Source organism: Aquarana catesbeiana, linkage group LG13, assembly GCF_042186555.1.
Source record: "Aquarana catesbeiana isolate 2022-GZ linkage group LG13, ASM4218655v1, whole genome shotgun sequence".
Lineage (NCBI taxonomy): Eukaryota > Metazoa > Chordata > Amphibia > Anura > Ranidae > Aquarana > Aquarana catesbeiana.
In genome coordinates, this window is record NC_133336.1 from 7688774 (window position 1) to 7710872 (window position 22099).

The 22099-nt window shown below is 43.2% G+C and overlaps 1 protein-coding gene across 1 annotated transcript in view; it reads left to right on the top strand.

The window, feature by feature from the left end:
• LOC141117581 (uncharacterized) overlaps positions 1-22099 on the top strand; it is a 1161887-nt gene that overhangs the window by 13772 nt on the left and 1126016 nt on the right. The window contains exon 3 of the mRNA XM_073610493.1: positions 7495-7721. Within this exon, the coding sequence (XP_073466594.1) occupies positions 7495-7721 (227 nt within the window). The remainder of the gene's footprint in view (positions 1-7494; positions 7722-22099) is intronic.

The window sequence follows — 22099 nt, forward strand, 5'->3', positions numbered from 1 at the left end:
TGCCCAGGGGCCTATAATGCTCTTAAGATGGCCCTGAGTACAGGCCCAATTAAAATACAGCAGCTCCTTTGGGGGTCAGTGCTACATATGATTTAGATAAAAAACTCAAAAGCCATGACTGGCGGCCCCCATACTTTTCCTATGACAGGCTCACTTTAGTCTAGGTCCACACTCTAGCAGCTCTATGAGCCACATCTGTGCAGACATGGCAACCTATTCATTTGAATGGGCTGCCGTGCTTCCAGAAAATGCAGGAAAAAGGTCCCTGCTCCATCTCTGAAACTGTGGTCCGCAAGTGCAGTGCGATTCCCAGTGCAGGAAGCGGCTGCTGTGATTTCAGCTATATGCAAATGCCATTAGGATTAATGCATCTCCTGAGTGGCAGACCTTTTTTCTGTGCGGATGAGTGCAGCTGTGGAAGCAAGTTCTGTCCCGGAGCAGCAATCACCCGCACAAGTGTGATCCGAGCCTTAAAGTGGAGTTCCACCCTGAAATTTTTTTTTCAGAATCGGACTCCTTTAAACCTATAAAAAAACATTTGGAGGAAATGTTTTTTATATTTACCAGAATCACCTTGTTGCTATGTAGTCCTCCTAATTTGCCACTTCCTGTTCCACGGAGCTCCTCGTCACTTCCTCCTTCGCTTGTGCTCCTGGGAAATGATGACACATCATTTCCCAGGAGTCTGTGGGCAATACTGTGATGTTGCCATAACTTCCTCCATCACCGCCCGTTGTTATGGCAACTTTAGAAACAATCGGCGCTATGGCCGGTAAATCATGCATGCGCGAGATCGAGAGGTGCATGCTGGTTACCCAGCATGCACCTCTCCAAAACGAATCCAGGAAGAGATCTCAATTGGGCTTCACATGCCCACAATCATGATGGCAATGGCCACAACAGGAGGCAGCAAATATTCAGTTAGAAATGTATATTTTTGCAAAATACATAATAAACATTGTATATTAGTTTTTGAATTATATTAGTAATAATGATAGGATCAATTAAAAAAAAAATAATTTTTGCAGGAACTCCGCTTAAAGTAGAGATGCTTGTTGTTACAAAGAGACAAATGGTGGACATTTGCAATTCATTTTGTTCCGAATTTGTTTTTTTTTACGAATTTCAACAAATTCGTTATTTTGGAAATATCAGAATTAACGAAAATCCATTTAACAAATTAATTTGAAATTCATAAATTCGAATATTGAGAAATTCGGAAATTTGAAAATCCGAAAATCCAAAATTCTGAATTAATAACTAACTAATAATATAACTTAACTATTACTAACTATTACATTATAGGTATTGGAATTTCCTTTCAAATTTGACTGTTAGTGAATGTAACAAACACAAATTACTGTATCTGAAAAAACAAATGCCGTATGTAAACAAATCTGTCCTCTCCGGCTCTCCGCTCCGACACACTTAGAAACCTGTTAGCAAACAAGGGGCTGTCACTTCAGCCAGACAAGAGGTTATTCAGCCGGTGTGTGTGGCAGATGGGCGGTGTGGGGCGCTGGACTGTTCTTATTTTACTGATATGTGATATTTTGTCCCTTCTTGTTGAAGACAGGACTTTACTGCCCCCTCCACACTGCTGCCCTAGGCAGCTGCCTGACTCACCTTATGCTTACACTGGCCCTGACAGCCAGGGTGGCAGGCGCGGATGCACCATCTACCCTAGAATACAAATGACATACATTTATCTGATTGTATATGTATTTACTGCACAGCTGAGCTGCCCTGTAGCAGTAAAGCTAAAGGAGGGGGTTGGCTAGCAGTTAAAGGGAATGTCTTATTGTTTGTTTACATAAGGAGGTTGGATCCACACCTTGGTATAGTCAGGGCCATCTTTAATAGTGATTGGACCCTGGGCAAACATTTTCTTGCCCCCCCAGGGTTGCCACTTTTTCTTCAAGCCAACCCCTAACACTGTAGCGATGCAGAGTACATTTTTGTTTTAGCATACACTATAGGATTGTAACAGACATGGGACACCTTTGGGCTCCCCAAAGAGAATAGTAATGTGGCACACATAGTGCCCCCTCACCCTCCTGTCAAGCCCTGTTCTGAGCCACATTCCTGTCTGAACAATGTGTCCAGGTTTCAGGTGGACTGAAACCCGGACACATGATTCAAAACCTGGACTGTCCGGGTGAATTCCAGACACGTGGCAACCCTACCCCCCGGCCAAAGGTTACAGTGTATCATTACCGCTCACTGACTGGCTGCTAGAGGTAACAGTACACATTATGGTTCACTGATTACAGCACGTGACTTCTGCTTGTTGATTGGTTGCTAGAGATTACTGTACATCAATACTGCTCACTGATTGGTTGCTAGAGGTCACTGGTGATCCTTACCACTCACCAATTGGTTGCTAGAGGTTACTGCACATTATTACTGCTTAGTGGTTGGTTTCTAGAGGGTTACTGCATATCCTTACCACTCAATGATTGGTTGCATGAGGTTAGTGCACATCATTACTGCTCATTGATTGGTTGCCAAAGGTTATAGCACATTATCTCCTCACTGCCTGCACACTATGGACTGGGGAGGTGAGGGGACCCATCAATAGACAGAAAACTCCTAGGGAACCTAGGACTCCTGGTATCAGTGGCATTGCTTGGGGAGGAGGATGTGATTAGTGGCAATGCTGGGGGGGTTGATGGAATCAGTGGCAGTGGTGGGGGGATGGGATTAGTTAGGCAGCAGTACACTGGCAAATTCATAATCGTGTAGAGCAAAGCTGGAAATCTTTGGCAAGTACAGTATATACTGTAGTGGGGGATTCAACACTGACCACCAATGTTATGGGGAATTTTCAATGACCACCAATGTGAGGGGGGATTTACACTGACCACCAATGTGAGGGGAAATTTGCACTGGCCACCATGTAATGGGGGATTTTACGCCACCCCCAAAATATAGAGGGATTTCTACACTGACACCAATGTAATAGGAGCATTTATACCAACCACCAGTGTAAGGTGAATATACAATGACCTCCATGACCTCCAATGACTACCAATGTTAGGGGGGATTTACACTGACCACCACTATAAAGGGAGATTTTCTCTGACCACCAGTGTAAGGGCAGTTCTGCACTTACCAACAATGTGAAGGAAAATGTACACTGATCACCAATGTAATTAAGAATTTTCACTGACAACCAATGTAATGGGGATTTTACATCAACAACCAATAAGGAGTGATTTATACACTGGCCACCAATTTAAAGGGGGGGCTTCTATATGGACCACCAATGTAAGGGAGGATTTGAAACTGACCACAAATGCAAGTTTTGATTTTTTTAAACCGATTACCAATATAAAGAGGAATTCCTACACTGACCACTAATGTAATGGGGATTTAAACTGATCACTAATGTAATAGGAGCATTCACAGTAACCACCAATGTAAAGCAAGATTTACACTGACCACCAATGTAAGGGGGACCTTCACACTGGCCACATAGTGTGAATATAAGGATTGTACACCAAGCTCCAATGTAATGAGAATATTTACACTGACCACCAATGTAATTGAGACATTTAGCCTGCGTTCACATTTGTGTGTGTCGAACCAAAGGTTGGTCTGGTTCATGGTACAACACCCATTAATCAGGCACCTCATCCCAAATAATCTTAGAGAAAGGCTGGAGGTTGAGGGGATTTTAATGGTGCCAATAAGAATACAGAGAAAATGCATGAATTAAAATAACCAATAAATTTTATTATTACAAAGTTAAAAAATAGAAAATGGATATTTCATGATAATAACAAATATTTGGTGGTCATATTGAATGATCAATTCAAGATCGAAAGAAAGTACATTGCACACTAGCCCAACATGTTTCACTAATTGCTTCTTCAGGGGTGTGTGCAGATTAGGATGGAATTCAAATGAGAACACCAAACAACAGTGGCCACCAGCAAACCAGGCCGGACTCAACGATCCCCCCCAGCTACCCCAGATTGAGGAAGTCGGTCAGAAATGTGGCCATAGAGAACAGAAAGGCTAAAAAAGTAATATTTTGTCTATCCAAAAGAATTGGGCTTAAGCACAGCTTTAAAATACCTGCTGGAGATTAGGTGCAGGAATCAGGTGGTCATTGAAAGCGCTGCATAATAGAGTGTAGCCCTCCGGCTCTGGAGTCCCCTGTACACGGCAATAAGGCAGAACTGAGCAGCATTAGTAACAGAACTTCACACTGAGATATCGGGACACAGCACGAGACTAAAACTTCAAGGAACAAGGGAATTTACAGGGATAATTGGCAAGTTTGATGCAGCTGCTTTGGGCCCCACAACAATAATGGGACCCAGGGCAGCTTCCCCTTTTGCCCTGCCTTAAAAATGGTCCTGGTATAGTAATTCACTGAAACCTTAGGTTATCAATTTCTATCCCTTACTCATTAACCACTTCCTGCCCAGCCTATTGCCAGGGCTGGGCTTAGCCCTTCCTTCTCTGAGCTGGCCGCTCAGCTGTCGGCTAATTGCCAGCTCCTATCTCTCCACAGTTGCTCAGCTGTTGATGATATCGTGCTCATCAGTCCTGCGTACTTAAGCCGTCCAGCCCAGAGGATCTCTGCCTTCGCCTTCAACATCACAGAGACGCTTTCCTGCATACCTGTTAAAAGACTTGCTTGGCTGACATCCCTCCTGGCTCCAGATCCTGCTTGCTGTTTTACTACACTCATCTCTGGCTCCCTGACGTTTGGCTTGTCTGACTATCCATTCCGGTTCCTGAACTCTGGCTAAGTTTTGACTACATTTGTTCTATTTATTTTTATTATTTATTATTATTATTATTATTATTATTATTACTTACATCCTGAGCATCTCCGTGGTCTTCATTCCACTTGGGCACAAGTCCAGGAGGCTTTGCGACATGCTAATGATAGGTACAGACTCCATGCTGACCGGAGACGCCTGCCTGCACCTTCCTACCAGGTTGGGGACAGGGTCTGGCTGTCATCTCACAACGTTCGACTTCATGTTCCCTCACTGAAGTTCGCACCTCAGTTTATTGGGACTTTATTCTTCTCAGGATTAACCCAGTGGCTTACGCATTTGACCTTCCTTATAATATGCGTATTTCGAATGTATTTCATGTCTCCTTATTAAAACCTTTGGTCTGCAACCACTTTACCACCTCAATGCCACATCATCACCCTGTACAGGTTGAGAACCATGAGGAGTATGAAGTACAGTCCATTGTTGACTCCTGTAGGTTCTGTGGGCGCATACAGTACTTGGTGCATTGGAAAGGGTACGGTCCAAAGGAACGCTCTTGGGTCTCATCCTCGGACGTACATGCCCCTGTCCTCCTCCGTAATTTCCATAGACGTTTTCCTCTCAAGCCTGGTGGTCCTCCGAGGGGGAGGGGTTGTTGAGGAGGGGGTACTGTCAGGGCTGGGCTCAGCCCTTTCTTCTCTGAGCTGGCTGCTGATCAGAGTACTAGCTCGCTGCTGGTACCATGTGACCTCTGTGACCAATCACAGCAGGTCACATGACAGTTGTGCACAATGAATGGCTTCCTTTCATGCCATTCATTCTGTACAATTGTATTGCTAGCTGTGATTGGTCAATTTCATCACATAGTACAGACAGGGCCAATTACAGCCCATCTGTACCATGTGATTAACTTTAGACTAATCACAACAAAACAAACTGATCCAGTTTCATTCAGTAAAATGATTACTTACAGCAATTTAATTTACTGCTATAGTAAAACATAATGTGTAAAAAAAAATCCCAATCACTTTCCCAGAGTAGTACAATATTACTATGGTAACTTTATATTGCTCTGGTCACAGTGTGTTAGAAAAAAAAAATCGTAAAATAAAGAAAAAATTGTAATAAAAGATTTAAAAATGTATATATATATATTTTTTGCACTGTCACCAGTCAGTGTCCCTGATCACTGCCACACCAGTCATATGATGACACTGTACTGCACTGGTGACAGTATGTAAAAAATATATATTTTCTTAAAAATTACAACTTCAAAAAACCCGCCATGCCTCTTACTAAATACCTTAGACTGTCTACTTTCCAAAAAAGTCATTTGGGAGGGTATTTGTAGTATTCTGGCATTTTAGGGCCTCAAGAAATGAGATCGGCCGTCATTACATCAGGATTGATCAATTTTATTTATTTAAATATATCTCATAGTTTGTGGACTCTATTAATTTCCTACAGACCAAAAAATATACACTAATTTGGGTTATTTTCACAAAAGAAATGTAACAGAATACATTTTGGGCTAAATTTATGAAGAACAATTATTTATTTGCTAAATTTTGTAACCGAATCGAAGAAAACGCATTTAAAAAAAAAAGTTTTTTTAGCAAAAAATAAAAAACCCAGTGGTGATTAAATATCTCCAAACGAAACCTTTAGTTGTGTGAAAAAAATTATAAAAATTTCATATAGGTACAGTTTTGCATGACCGAACAATTGTCATTCAAAGTGTGACAGCACTGAAAGCTGAAAATTGTCCTGGGCAGGTGAAGTGCTCGGGATTGAAGTGGTTAAAACCCAATTAAATGTTCAGTTAAAATGAGCTAAATGCATTATAGGTGCAAAGTAAAGGTTTTGCAAAGTCTTACAATTGGTTTTCTTTAGAAGGTTGAAAAGTCTGTCCTCTGCCAGAGTAGGTCCCTTGCTCTCTGTGTGGAAGCAGTGGTCTCTCTGCAGAGGTACGGCATGCCACCTGCTGAGTCAGAACTAGAGCTTTCCAATCAGCCGGGAGCATGAGCTTTGCTGAGTGCAAGGTCTATCTTCAATGGTCTATTCCACCCCCAACACAGTCAGAACTACTTCTCTCCAATCAGGGAGATCACACTCACTGCTGATTGGACAGAATTATTACTGTTTTCTTTCTCTGGAATAAATTCCCTTTTTTATGCATGCCAATATTCTGTTGGCTTTGCTTGCTGCGTCTTGGCATTGCATGTCAGTGCTGAGCCTATCATCTACTAGGACCCCCAGATCTTTTTTCATCCTGGATTCCTCCCAGAAGGTCTCCCCCTAGTGAGTAACTTGCTTTCATATTTTTAGCACCCAAGACTTGGGTCCCAAGTGCATTACGTTAGATTTTTCAACATTAAACCCCATTTGCCATGTAGTTGCTCAGTGGCTGCTGCTGCTACCAATCTATCCAATAAGGACCCGAGACACCGGCTGGAGCTGGTGGGCTTGTCCCCATTGTTGGAAAGATCAGGTTCAGGTAAGTAAAGGGGGGGCTCTGGGGGGCAGCTGCAGTACAGGAGGTTCTTCACCTTAATGCATAGAATGCTTGAGGGTTTACAACCACTTTAAGCGTTTGTGGGGGACTGTAACAAATGCCTTTGCAAAATCCAGATACACCACATCCACAGGCCTTTCCTTTATCTAGATGGCAGCTCACTTTCTTGTAGAATGTTAACAGGTTGATCTGGCAAGAACGATCCTTCATGAATCCATGATTACAATTTTTCCCCAGTTCCTGAAAATGTGAGATCTGAGTTGAATCCACAACCCTGTAAATCTATTTTCTGTGTTTCTATAGATGACATCAAAGTGTTCTGTCGTCAGCTGTCTTCATATTCCGATTCATCACTGAGGAGGATATACGAGTATTACAAAGATGATCTGGTCTACATCTTGGAGAACATGGACACTGGGGCCCTCCTGAGAGAGCTAAAATCTCGGAATATCTTAAACACAGATGTAAGGAAAAAATAATTCCAAATGAACTGTGATATAATTCTATGTCAGAGATAATCACATGTGAATATCATTGTTGCTGAAGTTATGTGCAAACCTTGATATTCTCTGTAAAGTCAAGGCTGATTCCACCTAAGCATAGAAGATTGCAGGTAACTATAGCTACACATAGCTGTGGAATTCCTCAGGGTGAATTCACACCACAACCTTGAGCAGCCAGAGCGATTCACTGCAACGGCCGTTCTGCATTGCCAGCTGCACTAGGGGGCAGTGTGGTGCTCAATTCAGCACATCACATGGCTCCTTTTTTTTGTACAAGCTTTATTTAAAGTGGATTAATCGTACACTTGTTTCACTGTAATGTCAGGTGGTGCAATTCAGCCCGGTGTGCTTAAATAAAATACAGCATGTTTGCATTTTGCCACAGCATGCTGCAGAGTAATGCTAGGCTGTGTTGCAGTGTGAATGGGATACATAAAAAACAATTGATTCCTGTGTTTGGTAAAACGTCTGGTACAATAGGGGGTTATTTACGAAAGGCAAATCCACTTTGCACTACAAATACAAACTACAAGTGCAAAGTGCACTTGAAATTGCACTGAAAGTGCACTTGGAAGTGCAGTTGCTGTAAATCTGAGGGGTAGATCTGAAATGAGGGGAAGCTCTGCTGATTTTATTATCCAATCATGTGCAAGCTAAAATGCTGTTTTTTTTATTCTCCTTGCATGTCCCCCTCGAATCTACAGTGACTGCACTTCCAAGTGCACTTTCAGTGCAATTTCAAGTGCACTTTGCACTTGTAGTTTGCACTTGTAGTGCAAAGTGGATTTGCCTTTAGTAAATAACCCCCATAGTGTGAATTGGCCCTCATTGTTTTTTCATGTCTTGGTTTGAAACAATGTAGTAATAAGAGGAAGAGATTGATACACAAGATTCTTTCATCTGTTTTCTGAACTGTATTTGTTTAACAATTATAAAGTGTATATACAATATCTAATAACATGGCAAGCAGAGAAAAAAGATTTGAGTACTATTTCCCAAAAAAATCTGAATATCAATATACAAAAATATACAAAATAACTTAAAATATAAATCAAGAACCAAAGCTTTATTAGCCAATAAAGATGGGCTGAACGACCCCTTGTTAGGTTCGCAGCAGAACTTTCGAACATCACAAAAGTTCAGAACTGAATAAGGAAACCCATTGAAGCCGATGGGAACGGTACTGAAAAAAATCAAAAGTCCCCATTTTGAACGCTTATATGCAAGTAATTGGGCATACAATGGTTAGGGGGGTCCAGGTACTGCCCTGGGGGACACATATCCATGAAAAAAGTATATTGTGTAGTGAAGTAGCACTAATATAGCATGTCAACAAAAAAAAAAAAAAAGAATTTCTCAGATGCTCATGGCAAATATAAACTCATATAAAAGTCCTAAAATGTGCATCCCATAATATATATCTGAGCAATAATGCAATGAAATCCAGTAAAGTGTATCACATAAAACTAAACTAGGGGGGCGCATGCGCGGCGTGCAGGATGGCAGACGTGTAAGAGAAGAGCTCCGGTCCCCGTCTCTTTATCCGCGGCTCCTACACAGCTAAAAGAGCGTCCCTAAGCCCAGGAGCGACAGCGCAGACTACCAGAAGTCCCCTGGCATCGCATGGGTAAGATCGGCTTCCAGAAAGCGATCTATAGAGGCTTTATTCCACCGGAACCATCGCGGCCTTCCCAAAGTATGGAGCGCTTCCTGTATAGGCCACAATCCCCGGCCTCGAGTGATCCGCCCGGCCCGCCGAATCCCGCATGATACCGGGAACCATGATTTTGGAGGACAACAGGTCCCAGCAATCCCAGCAATCCCATCCATCTGAAAACCCCACAGATGTTGTGACAGTAGCTGTTCTTGATCTGAAAATGAATTCATTACTGCATGATCTGACCCACAGCATTGCTAAAGAGGTGGGTAAAATAGCACATGAGCTGCGGGGAGAAATTGATCAACTAGGGGAATGTACTGATACTATGGAGAATAAATTTGATGAACTGACCCAATATGTACATGCTCTCGAGGAAGACAACGCCACCATGAAACATACAGTCTCTCAGCTCCAGCTACAGCAGGAAGATTTGGAGAACCATGAAAGATGCCAAAATCTGAGAATCAGAGGGATCCCTGAAACGATTAGTGATAAGGAGCTTCGCCCCATCTTCTGGGCCTGTTTGTCACTTTAGTTCCCCATATCCCTGATATAGACTGGCGCCTGGACAGGGCACACAGAACCTTGGCTTCAAAACCTCCTCCCAATGCTAAGCCCAGAGACGTTATTGTTCATTTCCACTAATAGGAGAGCAAAGCAGCTCTCACAGTTGCAACACGCAATAAGTCACGCATTGACTTTAAGCAAAATAAGATCCAGATATTCAGTGATCTATCCCCGATTACTTTAGCCAAAAGGCGCAGCTTCTGCCATGTCACCACACATCTAAAAAATCATCAGGTCCCTTACCGCTGGGGGTTCCCTTTTCGCCTATCCACTTCTAAAGATGGCATCCAATACTCTCTGAGAGATCTCTACGAAAGTGAAGCTTTCATCCGCAACCTGGGTCTCCCACCTACGCCTGAAGAAGATCTCCAACCCCAAGCTCCGAACCCTAAACCATTCACTACCCCAGCCAAGATCTGGACCCCAGTCCAACGAAGATCGCAGAAGGCCTTTTCCACACCGCAACAAGCCAACTCCCACAGATTCCCGACCTGAAGAGACCTACCCTCTATTAATCTTTATTGTTTTCATACCATGGCCAGATAGTATGTATTCTGGCTATGTTAGTGACCTCCCTGGAGACTGGTCACCTTCTCTCATAAAGAGAGATATACCCCTCAATGTTGGTTAGATCTTACCACTCATAACTTTTCTGGAAGACGCTTCTTCCCTTTTTCTTTTTTCATGCTTGATTAACCACTTCAGCCCCGGAAGGATTTACCCCCTTCCTGACCAGAGCACTTTTTACAATTTGGCACTGCGTCGCTTTAACTGCTAATTGCGCGGTCATGCAACGCTGTACCCAAACGAAATTTGCGTCCTTTTTTTCCCACAAATAGAGCTTTCTTTTGATGGTATTTTTTTTGTTTCAATATTTTTATTGAAGAAATAGCAGGTTACAAATAATTCGACATTGAATTACACTGCATATATACTTGTAATACATCGTTACAAACAAAAGCAGGAACATGAACCAAAATGTTATATATATAACTCTCTAAGACACGTATATCCGTGGCACAAAGTTTAGGACTGAAACTAAGGCAGAAGGCCTGAAGTTATTCTTAGGGACCGGGTGTTAAACCTGTGCCACACGCACCCCCAGCGGGAACTAACTGTGCGTGGGCGAGGTTGGAAATGCATTAGGATCATGCCTTTAACTAGCCGGTCTCTCCGGTATAGTCCTTTTAGGTGTAGGTCCTGTTGTTGCTGTGGATAGTCGATGTGATTCCTGTTTACTAAGATCTGTCTATGTGGATAGTGAATGCATGTGGGGATGTAACGATTAAAATAAAAAGGGTGTTAGGGAAGGAAGGAGGGGGTGGGGAGTTCGAGACCGAGTGTGGTGCTGGTACGTGAGGCAGTATGTACCATCTCGTCCCCTAGGCCAAGCTATGCAGGTTTCAACAGGATGTTGTTGTAGTCTGTCGTTTCTTTAAAATGTAACCAGCAAGCCCATGTTGTATAAAATTTAGTCGGCGTATCCCTAGCTTGGTGTATTATATCTTCCATCTCAGCTATTTTCCCTATTCTACGGAGCCATTCAGAAATGGTGGGAGGAGAAGTAGTCCGCCAATGCGTGGGAATGCAGAGTTTTGCCGCATTTATGAGGTGTATAGTAAGAGTTTTTTTATAGGTCGATGGTGGTATAGATGTATGGTGTAAGAGATATTGGGCCGGCGAGAAGTCAGGGGTATAGGTTGTGATCTGCGAGGTAAGTCGGTGAACTTCTGTCCAGTATGGTTTGATTAGGGGACATTCCCACCAAATGTGCAGTAGAGAGCCGTGAGCGGTGTTGCATCTCCAACAAAGCGGAGATACCTGGGGGAGGAATTTGTGGATTCTGTCTGGTGTTCTATACCATCTAGAGTATAGTTTGTATCCATTCTCTTGTGCGGTTACATTTATAGATCCTTTATGAATGTGAGTATATATGTTATGCCATTCTTCTTGTGTAAGGTTTATGGATAATTCTCTCTCCCATTTTCGGCGTGTCGTTTCTTCCATGGACGGTGTGTCGGGGAACAGTAGAGAGTACATGTCTGAGATGATGTGTCTCTGAGGGCTGTGACTTGTGCATAGGGCTTCGAACGGGGTATGGTCTCTATACCATTGGGATTGTGGATTTGAGCTCTGTAAGAAATGATGAATTTGGAGATATTTGAAGAAGGGTATGTCCGTGTCAGGAAGTCGAGTTCGGATGTGTTGAAAGGATAACAATTTTCCTTTGTCAAAGAAGGATTCTGCTCTGATGGACCTCGGTGTGGGTTCATCATCAGTGTCAAGATGTGTGATGCCTGGGGGAAAGTCTGGGTTCCAGTTAAGTGGGGTCAGTGGACCGGGTGAGGAGGCAATGTTCATTTTTTTACAGACTGTGCGAAAAATTTGTAACGTGGGGCCTGTTAGGGGATGTGATTTGTTTTCGTGCAGTGTTTTGGGTGAGCTTATCCATGGTAAGTGGTGAATAGGCAGGGAGGAAAAGTTTCCCTCTATATCAATCCACGCTTTAGTCCCTGAATGTAAGTGCCAGTCTATGATTCTAGCTAAGTGGCACGACCAATAATATTTTTGTATGTCAGGGAGGCCGATTCCTCCTTTCAGTTTAGGGATTACCAATTTTCTCCAATGTATACGTGAATGTTTGTCAGCCCATAGAAATTGTAGGCAAAGCCTTTTATATGTATCAAAGAATGTCTGTGGTAATTTAATCGGGATTGTTTGAAGTAGATAGAGGAGTCTGGGGAGGATGTTCATTTTTATAATTGCTGCTCTTCCGAACCATGAGAAGGTGCCTCTATTCCAGTTTTGGATGTCCTTCCTTATTGTTTGCAGAATGGGAGCATAATTTTTAGGATAGAGGTCACTTAGGTTGCATGGAAGCTGGATCCCTAAGTAGGTTATGGCTTGTGCATCCCATCCAAACGGAAAGTTGGCTTTACAGAGGGTCACTGTGGAATCTGGTAGGGAAATGTTAAGGGCTTTAGATTTGGAGAAATTTATTTGGAGATTGGACAGTTTCTTGAAAAGGGAAAAGTCTTTTAATAAATTGGGAAGTGTGGTGATGGGGTCTGTTAGGAATAGGAGAATGTCATCGGCGTACGCTGCAATTTTGTATTGTTTGTTGGCTATTTCGACTCCTTTGATGTTTTGATTCACCTTAATCCTGTGGAGTATTGGTTCCATTGTGAGTATAAATATGAGGGGGGATAATGGACACCCCTGTCTGGTTCCGTTCGACACGGAGAAGGCATCCGACAGAACACCGTTAACCCTGATTTTTGCAGTTGCGGACGAATAGAGGGTTAAAATGTATTGAAGCATACGTTCTTTAAACCCCAATTTGCGTAAGACTTCTGTCATGTAGTCCCAGGCAACCCTGTCGAATGCCTTCTCCGCGTCGAGGGAAAGGAAGAAACCCGGGGTGTTGGAGGACGACAACCAGTGGTGAATATTAATAGCTTTCAGGGTATTATCCCTGGCTTCTCGCCCGGGGATGAATCCTACTTGATCTAGGGAAATCAGCGAGGGGAGTAGGGGAAGTATACGATTTGCCAAAATTTTTGCGTAGAGTTTCATATCTACATTGATAAGCGAAATAGGTCTGTAATTGGAAACTATGGTAGCGTCTTTGCCCGGTTTTGGTATCATCACAATGTGGGCTTCGAGAAGGTCCTTACACTTGTCAGGTTGGGTATATAGTGAGTTGAGGGTGTTTAGTAGCTGTGGTATGAGTGTATCTGTGAAGGTCTTATAGTAGCCGACAGGTAGACCATCACGGCCAGGGCTTTTGCCTGGTTTTAGTTGTTTGAGGGCTGCAATGAGTTCCTCCTTTGTGAAAAGTTTATCTAACTCATCGACTTCTGCAGTGGTGATGGGGTGTGGGCCAAATTGCGATAGGAAGTCCTCTATCAGTTTTTTCCTGTCATCAGTTGGGTCAGTCGTTGGGTGAGTCTTTAAATTATATAATTTGGAATAAAATTGTTGAAACTGGTTTGCTATACCGATTGAAGATTCTATTTTGTTCCCTTGTGGGTCTAGGATATTGTGGATAGTTGAGTTTGCTCTTTTGGATTGGAGGGCTCTGGCGAGCATTTTAGCAGATTTGTTCCCAAATTTGTAAAAAAAATTTTGTGATAGGGCAAATTTACGTCTGGTTGATTTCCCTATTTCCTCTAGGAGATCCTCTCTGGCTTTCAATAGCTCTTGGAGGTTTTGATCCGTTAACGATTGCTTGTGCTTTCCTTCTAGAGATCGGACTCTGTCAGATAGTTTGTTTAGAAGTGCTTGCCTGGCTTTGCGTTGTTGCGAAGTTATTGAAATTAATTCTCCCCTAATGACGCATTTATGAGCCGCCCATAGGGTCACCGAGTTGGTGTCAGGGGAAGCGTTTTCTCGAAAGCAATGGGACAAGCAATCGTTAAGTCTCTTCTGATGTGCAAGATCCGTGAGGATAGAGTTATCTAATCGCCAGTTCGGATGTCTCGGGTAGGAGGCTGGGAATGTAATTGTGATGGAAATAGGATGATGGTCCGATATTACCATTGGGTCGATTGTAGCGGTCAGAAGTGAGTCTAGGTCGTATTGAGACAGGAAAAGGTAGTCTATCCTTGTATACCTATTGTGAGGCGGTGAGTAGAATGTATAGTCTTTAGTATTTGGGTGCAGTGTGCGCCATGCGTCGTGTAGAGTTAGGTTGGCCAGTTGCGTTTTTATTGCGCGGAGTGCACGATAGGTAATAGAGGATGCGCCTGAAGATGCGTCCATGGAGGGGTTGAGGGTTAAGTTGAAGTCACCCCCAACAACCAGCAGACCCTTTGAAAATGTGGAGAGGTGTTGTAGGGTGTCGCGAAAAAAGGGGACCTGTTGCTTATTGGGGGCATATAGGTTGGCCAATGTAACAGGCTTATTGTGCAATTTGCCTTTCAGAAAGATGTATCGTGCATTGCTGTCAATCATTGTGTCGTGTATCTGAATGGGACAATTTTTGGAAATTAGGATGGAAACTCCCTTAGATTTGGCATCTTTATTTGTTGCATGGTATACTGTTGGGTAAGATGAGTTAAAAAGTTTGGGAATGGCGTCCGATCTGAAGTGTGTTTCTTGGAGAAAGACTATATCTGCTTTGGCTTTTCATAGTAGTAGAAGTAATTGCAATCTTTTTTCGGGGGTATTGAGTCCCCTTATGTTTAAGGAGTATAGCTTGACCTGGGGGGTGTCACCTCTTCTAGGGAGTGGCATTTCGCTATCAGGTGTTTACACTGTGTGTATGTGTAAGTGGTGTAGGTGTTGCGTGAGGGAGCGAGGGGGATGGGGTGGGCGCGGAGAGGATAAGGGAAAGGGGGTATAGTAGGAGGCTGAAACTCCTAAACCGTAAACCGAGCAGGCCTGGAATCAAATCCAATACCTGTATTAATATGTTTGGTAAGGTACAGAGTGAGGGCAAAGAGAACCTGTCTAAGAGAGGTCCTCACCTGTCCAAACTACTGTGTGGGGGTTGAGAAAGTCTACACGGGAAAGATGAGAAGTGAAGTAGGATTGTGGTATACCGCTACTGTCTAAGCCAGAGACGGGTGAATATATGTGTTTGGGAAGCGTTGTGTGCGTTTGTGCCATTTCTATTTTGGTTTTCCTTATGTTCCTGTCTTTGGTGTTGGATATGTGAATGGAATAAATGGGTATATTTATAAATTGGTAAGTCGGGCGGACCGTTAGGTCAGGGAGGAAATTGCAATCCACCATAGGTGCCCAGTTTTGTTAACCGCTGTCTGCGTATTCATGTATGGCCGGACCAGTCATGGAGATCTGGTGCAATGGAGTTCAGACATTGAGGTCTTGCAGAAAGAAAATCAACAACTGGTAAAACAATATAACAAACATATCTTGGTATGTATATTAAGAACATAATCTGAACATGTGAATGTCCTGAGGTTTCTGATTCCTGTCCCAAGTGAGACCAAGAGTAGGAACTCCGGGATCTGAAGTTTCTCTATTTTACGTATGGGATGAAGGGGTGTTTTCTATAGAACAGGGTATAAGATTTTACCTTGTTGTTCGTGGAGAATGGGGTCATAGTCGATCATGGGAGAGTTATGTTATGAGTCCCTATAGCTTGTATGACCTATCTTCATCTGCTGGGTAAGTTATGAAGTACTCCCTGCTAGCTAGTGTTATGTGTGCGAAACAAGGTCAGATTTAAGAAAGAAATAAAATGAGCTAGCCTTGGTCTCCACCACCGCTATTAGCATCCCCAGGTATGTGAATCATAGATAGAATGGGAGGGGCGGTAGATATGTGATGTGCCATATGAGGCGCATTAGTCAGAGATAAGTAGGCTTATGTCCGGGAGGTTCGTGAATAATTAGAAACATTGGGGGCAAGTTTAAAGGGTGATTGGCAGTAGGGAAGCCCCGGCCAGCTCATATCAACACACCCTGCATACATAGTCCATTCTTATTACGTATGGCAGTGAGTTAGTAACATTACGACATTTAAATTTGATGTATGTGGATAACATGAGTAACATACAACTTGTATTCTCTAAAGGCAGATTAAATAGTTTGAGCAAAGCAAGAAACAGTTCCAATGTACAACCTGTTATATTGATCGTTATGAAAGTGATGGGGCAAATAATACATTCACTTTTAGGGTAAAATAGTCTCGTATTGGGAGACTCATTGTCTCAGATAACAGGTGTAAAATGTGCAGAGACTTTTGAGTGGTAAGAAATTTGAGTCCTCAAAAGCGAGCGAGTGTTGCTTACCTAATCAGATCTAGAGGTCGCAAAAGTGAACGACGGGAACTGTCCAACTGTGGAATGCGTGAGCTTAAACGTTCCTAAAAGAAAAAAGAGAAAAACAAAAAGGAAAACAGAAACACCTGGTAACTTTTCTTTGCATGCGGTGAGCCTCTGTTCAGATAGGTGGGGAGCGATCGTGAGTCGGGCCAAAATCTCTTCTGGCTCGTCTTAATCGCGGAGAGTCGGTTGGGCTGGTGTCATTGCGGTTCCCTCTGGAGGATGTGTGCAATCTGTTGCCCGACGGTGATCTGCGTCTGCGATATCTGGCTTCCTGCGTTTCCATGGGTTCTTCGTGCCGTTGATCTCTCTTAGGTGGGGGGAGGCGGAATTCGGCGTACCAATTTGGGACTTCCATCATAGGGATGCCCATGGTGTCGCAGAAAGACGGCAGGTCTTCGGGTACTCTGAGTAGTGCTGTGCGGCCGTGGTAGGTAGCGGAGAGACCAAAGGGGAACTTCCATCTGTATGGTATGGCTTTGGTGCGAAGTGTGTCTAGGAGTGGTTTTAGATCCCGTCTGTTCTGCAAGGTAATGCCAGATAGATCCTGGTATATGTGTATCTCTGAGCCACCATGGGTGAGTTTGATCCTAGTTCTCGCTTTGCGGAGTATGTCTTCCTTCAACCTGTAGTCCACCAGGCAGCACACTACATCTCTGGAGGGGTCAGATTCTTTACCTTTGGGTCTGAGTGCAAGGTGGATTCTCTCCATATCTATGTTGGTCTGTGCTGGCCGGTCTAATATGTTGTTGAATAGGGATGTAATGGCGGCAGGAAGCTGGTCATTTTCAACAGATTCAGACATTCCTCTGACACGGAGGTTGTGTCTTCTGCCCCTATTGTCCAAATCTTCCACATGTCTCTGTAGGTCTCTCAATTGAGTGGTGTGTGCATCAATTTTATGAGTCACTTTGCGGAGGACAGTGTGGTGCTGGGTTGTAGTTTTTTCAACATCTTGAACTCTGTCAGCAATGGCGCGAATATCAATGCGCAGGTCGGCTATGGCAGCTGACAGAGTATCTTTAATGTCTGCCGCCACTGTTCTGAGGTCTAGGAGGCTTGGGTGTTGCTGTGTGAGCGCGCTGTGGGCTCCGGAGTCTGAGGCGATGAGGCTAGAAGTCGCTCCAGGCATTCCAGGTAGTGGCGGTTTTGAGAGCTGTGAGGGAGTGTGGCGGGACGCCGCCATATTAGATCTCTGGGAGCGGAACAGTTCGGGGATGCTCTGGCTCGTACCGCTCTGTTGGTGTCCTCTTGGTGAGCGGGAGCGGGAGGCGGAGGATGTCCGTGAGGCTGTCCCCATCCTTCAGTGTCCGGCAGTGTGTTTAGGCGCTTGGCTGGAGCGGAGAGGCTGTGAAGTATGCGGGAGCTAGTCTCTCAAGCGTCCATCTTCCCGAGCAGCCAGGCCACGCCCCCTTTTGATGGTATTTGATCACCTCTGCCGTTTTTATTTTTTGCACTATACACGGAAAAAGACCGAAAATTTTGAAAAAAAATTATATTTTCTACTTTTTGTTCTAAAAAAATCCAATAAACTCAATTTTAGTGATACATATAGGCCAAAATGTATTCGGCCACATGTCTTTGGTAAAAAAAATGTCAATAAGTGTATACCCTGTTTCCCCGAAAAAAAGGCCTAGCGCGATTGTCGGTGATGGCTGCAATATAAGCCCTACCCCCCAAATAAGTGTATACCCTGTTTCCCTGAAAATAAGCCCTACCCTGAAAATAAGACCTACAAGGACTTTAACTAGGGCTTATTTGGGGGGTAGGGCTTATATTGCAGCCATCACCGACAATCACACTAGGTCTTATTTTCGGGGAAACAGGGTATTTATTGGTTTGCGCAAAAGTTATAGCGCCTACAAACTAGGGTACATTTTCTGGAATTTACACAGCCTTTAATTTATGACTGCCTATGTCGTTTTTTGAGGTGCTAAAATGACAGGGCAGTACAACACCCCCACAAATGACCCCATTTTGGAAAGTAGACACCCCAAGGAAATTGCTGAGAGGCATGTTGAGCCCATTGAATATTCATTTTTTTGTCCCAAGTGATTGAATAATGACAAAAAAAAAAAATTACAAAAAAGTTGTCACTAAATGATAGATTGCTCACACAGGCCATGGGCATATGTGGAATTGCACCCCAAAATACATTTAGCTGCTTCTCTTGAGTATGGGGTGTCTACTTTCCAAAATGGGGTCATTTGGGGTTTTTTTTTGCCACCTGGGCATTCCATGGCCTCCGAAACTGTGATAGGCAGTGAAGAGCGCAATCAAAAATTTACACCCTTAGAAAGCCTGAAGGCGGTGCTTGGTTTTTGGGGCCCCGTACGCGGCTAGGCTCCCAAAAAGTCCCACACATGTGGTATCCCCATACTCAGGAGAAGCAACAGAATGTATTTTGGGGTGTAATTTCACATATTCCCATGGCATGTTTGAGCAATATATCATTTAGTGACAACTTTGTGCAAAAAAAAAAAAAAATTTGTCTCTTTCCCGCAACTTGTGTCACAATATAAAATATTCCATGGACTCGACATGCCTCTCAGCAAATAGCTTGGGGTGTCTACTTTCCAAAATGGGGTCATTTGGGGGGTTTGAACTGTCCTGGCATTTTATGCACAACATTTAGAAGCTTATGTCACACATCACCCACTCTTCTAACCACTTGAAGACAAAGCCCTTTCTGACACTTTTTGATTACATGAAAAAATTATTTTTTTTTGCAAGAAAATTACTTTAAACCCCAAACATTATATATTTTTTTAAAGCAAATGCCCTACAGATTAAAATGGTGGGTGTTTCATTTTTTTTTTTTCACACAGTATTTGCGCAGCAATTTTTCAAACGCATTTTTTGGGGAAAAAACACACTTTTTAAAATTTAAATGCACTAAAACACACTATATTGCCCAAATGTTTGATGAAATAAAAAAGATGATCTTAGGCCAAGTACATGGATACCAAACATGACATGCTTTAAAATTGCGCACAAACGTGCAGTGGCAACAAAATAATAGAGGAGGTCTACTGCTAAAATTACTGCCCTCGATCTGACCTTCGCAGTGATACCTCACATGCATGGTGCAATAGCTGTTTACATTTGACGCCAGACCAACGCTTGCGTTCGCCTTAACGCGAGAGCAGTGGGGACAGGGGTGCTTTCTTTTTTTTTTTTTCTTTATTATTGTTTTGCTTTTTTATCTTATTTTTAAACTGTTCCTTTCATTTTTTTTTTAAATCATTTTTATTGTTATCTCAGGGAATGTAAATATCCCCTATGATAGCAATAGGTAGTGACAGGTACTCTTTTTTGAAAAAAATGGGGTCTATTAGACCCTAGATCTCTCCTCTGCCCTCAAAGCATCTGACCACACCAAGATCGGTGTGATAAAATGCTTCCCCAATTTCCCAATGGCGCTGTTTACATCCGGCGAAATCTAAGTCATAAAATGCTTGTAGCTTCCGTTTTCTTAGGCCATAGAGATGTTTGGAGCCACTCTGGTCTCTGATCATCTCTATATTCAGCTGGCTGAATCACCGGCTGCATTCTCAGGTTCCCTGTTGAGACAGGAGAGCCAGAGAAAAACACGGAAGACGGTGGGGGGGGGGGGCATTCCCTCCCACTGCTTGTAAAAGCAGTCTAGAGGCTAATTAGCCACTAGGATTGCTTTTACATGAAAGCCGACCGCTGGCTGAAAAGAATGATACCAAGATAATACCTAAACCTGCAGGCATCATTCTGGTATAACCACTCAAAGTCGTGAATGGCGTACCTGAAGACAAAAAAATGGTTAACAGTAAAGCACAGTAAACGGTAAAGTATAAAAAATTGCATACCTGAAAAGCATATAAATAAAACTTTTGTGCGCTAGCAATAATATAATTAAATAGAGAGTGCCTAGGAGACACAATATATGTGTGAATCCCAGCAAGAATAATGACAACAACAAGTGTATAGAATCATTACTCAAAAGATCCAACACAATATTAGCATATGCTGAAAATAAGTAGTCACACATCAAAAAAATTTATAATCAGTCCATAACTGGGTTAAAAAATTTGTAGAAAGAGAAAAAAAAAAGAGAAAATCCACTTGGTATATCTCATCTCTGAATCATGAGAAATAATAAGCTGAAGAGACTCTTATCGAATGTACATTGATTGCAGAAAAAGGAGTGATAGATGTGCGCTTACCCCAATCGTTGGACCTCCTCTATGGCAAGGTCGTATGGGCTTGCAGATATAACCCTCTGCAGGGACAGAATGTTGATATCCGGGTCTTGTCAGCATGTACCACCGAATCCAATGTGGTCCGGTCAATCCAACTGCTCCAACATCAGAGGGGGGACAGGAACGTCCGGTTGCCAGGGGCCCAAAGAAGGATGACCCACCCCAGAGGGCACGGGAGCCCTTTAAAAGGCACAGGACACAAGGGTGATGGTCTTACAATCCCAGCACCACGGGAACCCACCTCCTCAGGAAATTTACAGCCTATATGGGGGGGGGGGGTCTTCAGAATTCGGGAGAGGCTGAACCCGACAGGATGGATGGAGAAGAGAAATAAATAAGTAAATAAAAATAAACTTTAAAAGGCATCTGGAGCAAGGACAAAAAAAGAACCTGAAAAGCAAACATGATAAAACATAATAACAATAAAACATTGCAGAAAAGAATACAGTAAAAAAGAGCAGGACAATAGAGAGAATAGAGAGAGAGAGAACAATAAAACGACAACTATTTTTTATTTTATTTTATATTTTTGTTTGTGTTTTTTTTTTTTTTTTTTTTTACACTTTTTTTTGTAACTGTAACTTTTATAACTGTAACCGGTTCCAGGTTCGGGTCTCTCAAAATGCGATGGCATCTTGGGAGACCCTGTGAAAGTGTGCCTAGTCTGTGCAATGCTGTACCCTACGCTAATACTCAACTAGTGAATGGTAGCGTTCAAAACATTCACCAATGCAAAGACCAGGATTGTCAGGACAGGAGGGACAATAATAGCGGGTGTCACGTCTATATCCGCGCTTGCTGCAGACACAACATCTTTTTTGGGGGGGTTCGTTGGGTAGGGGTACTCGGGAGGACATAAAGAAAATGCCTCTCATGCAGCCGACTGCATTTGGTTGGGGATGTGAATGGGGGAAGTACGGGCGCTGCAGAAGCGGTGGGTTCCCAATTAGGATTGGCGAAGGCAGCAGGAAGGGCATTATGGGCACGACGGGCCTGTTTGTCGTCTTCTTGGTGGCAGCAGGACACTACTTGTGCTTGCCACCTCGCCAGCTTGAACTGCACTTATGGGACTCGCCACGTCACC